Source organism: Asparagus officinalis, chromosome 5 (genome assembly GCF_001876935.1).
Source record: "Asparagus officinalis chromosome 5, Aspof.V1, whole genome shotgun sequence".
In the NCBI taxonomy this organism is placed as follows: domain Eukaryota; kingdom Viridiplantae; phylum Streptophyta; class Magnoliopsida; order Asparagales; family Asparagaceae; genus Asparagus; species Asparagus officinalis.
This window is the reverse complement of record NC_033798.1, coordinates 46,901,997-46,907,090: the sequence shown is the minus strand read 5'-3', so window position 1 is coordinate 46,907,090 and position 5,094 is coordinate 46,901,997. Positions and strand designations below refer to the sequence as shown.

General features: G+C 38.5%; 1 protein-coding gene across 1 annotated transcript; it reads right to left on the bottom strand.

Annotated features, from left to right (window-relative positions):
- On the bottom strand, positions 1,799 to 2,704 carry LOC109841794. The gene has a single exon (XM_020410734.1). The coding sequence runs from the start codon at positions 2,702 to 2,704 to the stop codon at positions 1,799 to 1,801; it is 906 nt and encodes a 301-aa protein (XP_020266323.1).

The following is a 5,094-nucleotide window of genomic DNA, read 5'->3' as shown; positions in this document are numbered from 1 at the left end:
AGTACTACATTGAGGTGGATATCATTGATGAGCTCAGTTCAGTACTACATGAGGTAGTGCGTCGATATTCCACATGTACAGGCCATTGAGTCGGATTTTAGGAGGCTTGATCTAACCGTCCGTCCCGCACTAGGGTGCGATGAGGCTTGTGGGCCGTATTTCTAGAATGCCTATTTGGTAGTCCGTCCCGCACTCATGTTACGCACTGAGATTGCGATGAGACTAATGAGCCGTGTACACAATTCAGGATACCTACAAGGTAGTCCGTTGTACTGAGACAATTACTTGATAGCCTAAGTGTGTCAGATGTAGATTATGAATACGACCTACCACTAAGCTATATGACCGAGATACGTTGCTTTTGAAAGTATACAAAATTATGTGTTGGTATTTTATTCTATCTCCCTAGATGGCAAGTTTGATATCTCTGGGTTCATCTTGAACTGTAGCTATATGTGAAAACAAGGGCGTCACATTCATTTCATCTCTAAGTGCCTTGCACTTAGAAAATAACTCGAGTATAATGACGTGGACTCAACCACAACATTTAAGCAAGCCTTCTCATTGTGCAACGCTAAGTGATATGTTCCACAATACAAAATCTATTCAAGAATAAGGATACGTTAGGTTTCGCTATACATGAATGATTAATCAAGAATCGGGTCAAATTCAAGCCGGTGAAAACTAATATAACCAACTACCATGTAAAGTGCTATTTCAACCAGAAAGCTCGAGGAGAGTATGCAAGTGCTCAAGATAAAGAAATTCAAAGTGTCCAAGGAAGCTTAGTGCAGCTGTTATGAAAAAAATCTAATGGGCAATTTATGATCTCTTGTTATTGCAGACTTCATACATGTTGCATTCTGACTGTCAATGTTGATCATAAGGCAACAACTTTCTCTTATATCTTCAAGCTAAATGCCAATGGCTATGGCCGAGGCTATGATCAACCATAACAATATCTGGGCCTCTCTGTAAAGCAAACGAATATATAAGAATGCAATATTATAAGAATGCAATATTGAAAATATAAGAAACTTAGTTACCTCTGTAAAGGATATAACATGTGAACGGTGTTGAGGCTGGTCATATAGGACCTCATCACTAACCGGTCCAGGCTGCATGGTGTATATACCTGCACAATTATAACATATCAATAACTGATCCACGGATAATAACTACAATTTCTATATTAAAATCACAATGCGAATATGTCAATTATTACTAATTAATTGCTATCTGTTGGGTCTAGCTGGACAACGAGGTCGAGTATGTCCCGGTTGTTTGCAAAGACTACATTTTTTATGCTTGACAATTCCTTCTCGTCCTTGATCCATGGTTCCTCTAATTTGCACAGATCGTGGTCGAGCTGCTTGTCTCTTGTATTGAGGTGGAATTAGTCGTGGTCCAGTATATTCGGGCCAATACCGACTATCATCGGGTGGATGAAAACTCTCACTGTATGTCTTTCGGTAATGAATTGTTGAATACCATGGTGAACAATATCGATTATATGGAATTCTTGCACCACCAGGCTGATTGGAAGAAGCCGCAAGAACATGTGCACAATGTATTTTTTGGAGTTGTGGTATGTTACATGTGCAAGTGCAATCAACATCAAACAGTTTAATGGTGTAGATACCGTCATGATCTTGTACCTGCCATTCATTGTCATTGAATACATTAATTTGACTTAATCTTGCCACCTCAATTCTTCTATGCAAAATAGACTCATTTTTGGGCGTGTAACACGTTGTCCAATCTACGCCATCCTCACGCCTTTTGTTGAAGTATGAGTTCAGCCTATAGAAGTTCTTGCAACCAATGATTGTATTGGCATGGCTCGTGCTCCTTTAAGAACGCCGTTAAAGCTCTCGGAGCAATTAGTTGTCATAATGCAAAACTGCACACCCTCATCCTTACATAATGCCCATCGATGCTCGAATTGAGGCTTCAAGTTATGTTCAATCCAATTATGTGCATCTAATGACAAAGACTTGATTTTCTCTCTACAATGTTCATACACTAATATATCGGTTGCACACCCAGCTTGCCACAAAAGATTTTGCAAATTAATCTCATTGTGCTTTTTCTTAAAATTATCTCTTATATGCCTTAAACAATATCGATGGTGGTGTGGTGCACCAAAACCCTCATGTAATGCCCTTATAATTCCTTTCATCCTATCCGAGATGAAAGTAATTAATCTGGGCGCACGGACACTAGGAATCCACTTGTATATAAGTTCAAAGAACCACTTCCAACTAGAAGTATCCTTTACCTCCACAACTGCAAATGCTAGAGGAAATAAATTGCCATTTGCATCTACACCGGTTGCCACAAGAAGCACGCCTTTGTACTTGCCATATAGATGCGTACCGTCATTGATCAATAACGGACGACAAAAAGTGAAGCCTTTAATAGCAGGACCAAATGCCCAAAATACTCGAGTGAACCTCTCAATCCCCGATGCAATCTCTTCAGACAATATTTCATATTCAGTACTCGGATTATTTCGCTTGATAGCTTCAAAATAATGTGGAAGTAATTCATAAGATTTTTCCCAATCTCCAAATATTTTAGACAACGCTTTCCTCCTTACATCATATGCCTTATATTTAGATATCTTAATGCCCCGTATATCATATACCCTTTGAAATATCTGACCTGCATTTAGATCAAGTTCAGCTTTAACTTTAGGCATAATTAGCTTACATATATAAGAGGAAGATGCAGAATAATCATCGACATCCACCGACGGATTGTAACATGTATGAAGCCCGCAATATCTAGATATTACAAATTGTCCATTTGATGATTTCCTCACAGTGGCATTTAGCAATTAAGGACATTTCCTGTTTCTCTCATCTTGCTCATTTGCATGCTCTACTTCATTCTTTTCGTTGAAATAACGTTTTACATAGTAGTTGGTTGCATTAGTTTTTACAGGCTTGAATTTGACCCGATTTTTGATAGACCATTCTCGGACCGCAAATATCAATGCTTCCTTGCTCTCAAATAGGTCCCCCTTTTTAAAAGTGAAGTCCTCAGGCCGTTGAAAATTTGGACCAACATCAACAAATTCAGCTTGTGAGGTATTTATCCAATCTTCATTATGAAACTCGTCGGGCAACGGATCTTCAGCTTCCACATAATCATTGTTAACATTAAATTGTTCCATCCAACAAGAATCATCATCGATTCCAACTGCCACATGCATGCTATCAATTTGCACGCATTCTTCTTCATTATCTTCTGAGTCATCATTTACTTCTTCTTCTACAATTGATCTGGCTGGTAGATCACCCGTAACATAGCCCAATGCGTCGTTAAATATAGTACTTGATGTCCCACCAAGAGAATGCCCACTTAAATATTGTAGTTGAAACCACGGATCTTGACTTGGAGATGTCATAAAACCACTCGACTCATTATCTAAGTCCATCATCCGAGAAAACTCTCCTTGAGGTCGTGAAACTTGGGCAAATTCTTGAATCATATACTTCTCAATGAACAACTCAACTGACACTTGCTTCTCCACTAATTGTTTCATGTCATTCAATTCCTCATCGTCGGTAATCGCCACAACAATAGTTCTACTATCATTTATTGGACAATTGAAGAACACTTAAATTTCATACCATGCTTTATTAATTTTCGTAACTCTGTGTATTTCATTCACCATTCCATCAAAATTGAATGACTTTGATAGCATAAACATTTTCCTAGAACCTCCCTCATACATCGGCATATTATTCAATCCAACGCCGAGGCTCCCATCGAAGAAGCAAAAAATGGGTATAGAGTTTGCCATCGAAACTGAAAATCAACAGTCCATCATATGTAAATAATCTATTATAACTGGAAATTTTAATCTTAATTTAAAATCAAATTTAAAACCCTAATCTCAACTGCAAAGCAAATAATGGCTAAATTTCCTAATCCCAAATCATATTATTCATGTCTAAACCCTAATCATGGTTAAACCCTAATCCCAAATCTTAACTAAACCCTAATCCCAAATCTCAAATCTTAACTAGAACCCTAATTCCAATTAAATACATTCTCAAATCCCAACTAAAACCCTAATCCCAACTGAACCGAACCCTAATTCCCTAATCTCAAAATACATTCTCAAATCCCAACTAAAACCCTAATCCCAACTGAACCGAACCCTAATTCCCTAATCTCAACTAAATACATTCCCAAATCCAACTAAAACCCTAATCCCAACTGAACCGAACCCTAATTCCCTAATCTCAACTAAATACATTCCCAAATCTCAACCCTAGTCTCAAATCTCAATTAAATCCATTCTCAAATCTCAACCATAATCCCAAATCTTAACTAAAAAGGAAATTTCATGGCTAAATAAAATTAATAACAAAAAAAACCATTACCTTGGTCGGCGGCGGTGGTCGGAGCTTGCTTGGTCGGCGACGGTGGTGGTCGGAGCGTGCTTGGTCGGCGGCGGGGGTCGGCGATGTCGAGACAGAAATGGGTTTGAGGAGTTTGCAGAGGCAAAGAAATGGGGTTGAATGGGTTTGGGTGAAAGAAATAGGGCTGAGGAGTCACGGGTGAAGGGCACGAATCCAAATGCACGGGACTGCTAGTCACGTGCATTTCGAAGCTGGGTCGAAATACACGGGACTAGCAGTCCCGTGTCTTTCGTAAAATCTCTCCGCCAGCAAAACCGACCCTTTTCAGAAGAAAATGGTCGGTTTTGCTGAATAAATTCGTAAGAGGTCGGTTTTGCTGATAAAAATGATAAAAAGGTTGATTTCGAAATTTTGTCCTTTTGAATACTACACATAGGGTTCTATTTAGTTTAGGATATTTAATTGTAGTATGTAAATGGTTTAAGTCATTCGTTTGTACAATTTTTAAGATAAAAGTCATTTAAATGCGAGGTTGGTGAAACTATTCGACATCTAGCCGCAATTTAGGGTGTGTTTGGATTTCAATGGGGTTAAGAAAAGTTAAGGGAAACTAGGTGAGAGAATGGAACGAAAGGGAAGGGAGTTCCCTTCCCCTTGGTTACACCCTGTTTGGAGGAAAATTTGTAGTAAAAAAGAAAATAAAGGAAAATTAATT

What these genes read in the sequence shown, in the direction of transcription:
- LOC109841794 (XM_020410734.1), bottom strand. Translation starts at nt 2,704, where the DNA reads ATGCCTAAAGTTAAAGCTGAACTTGATCTAAATGCAGGTCAGATATTT.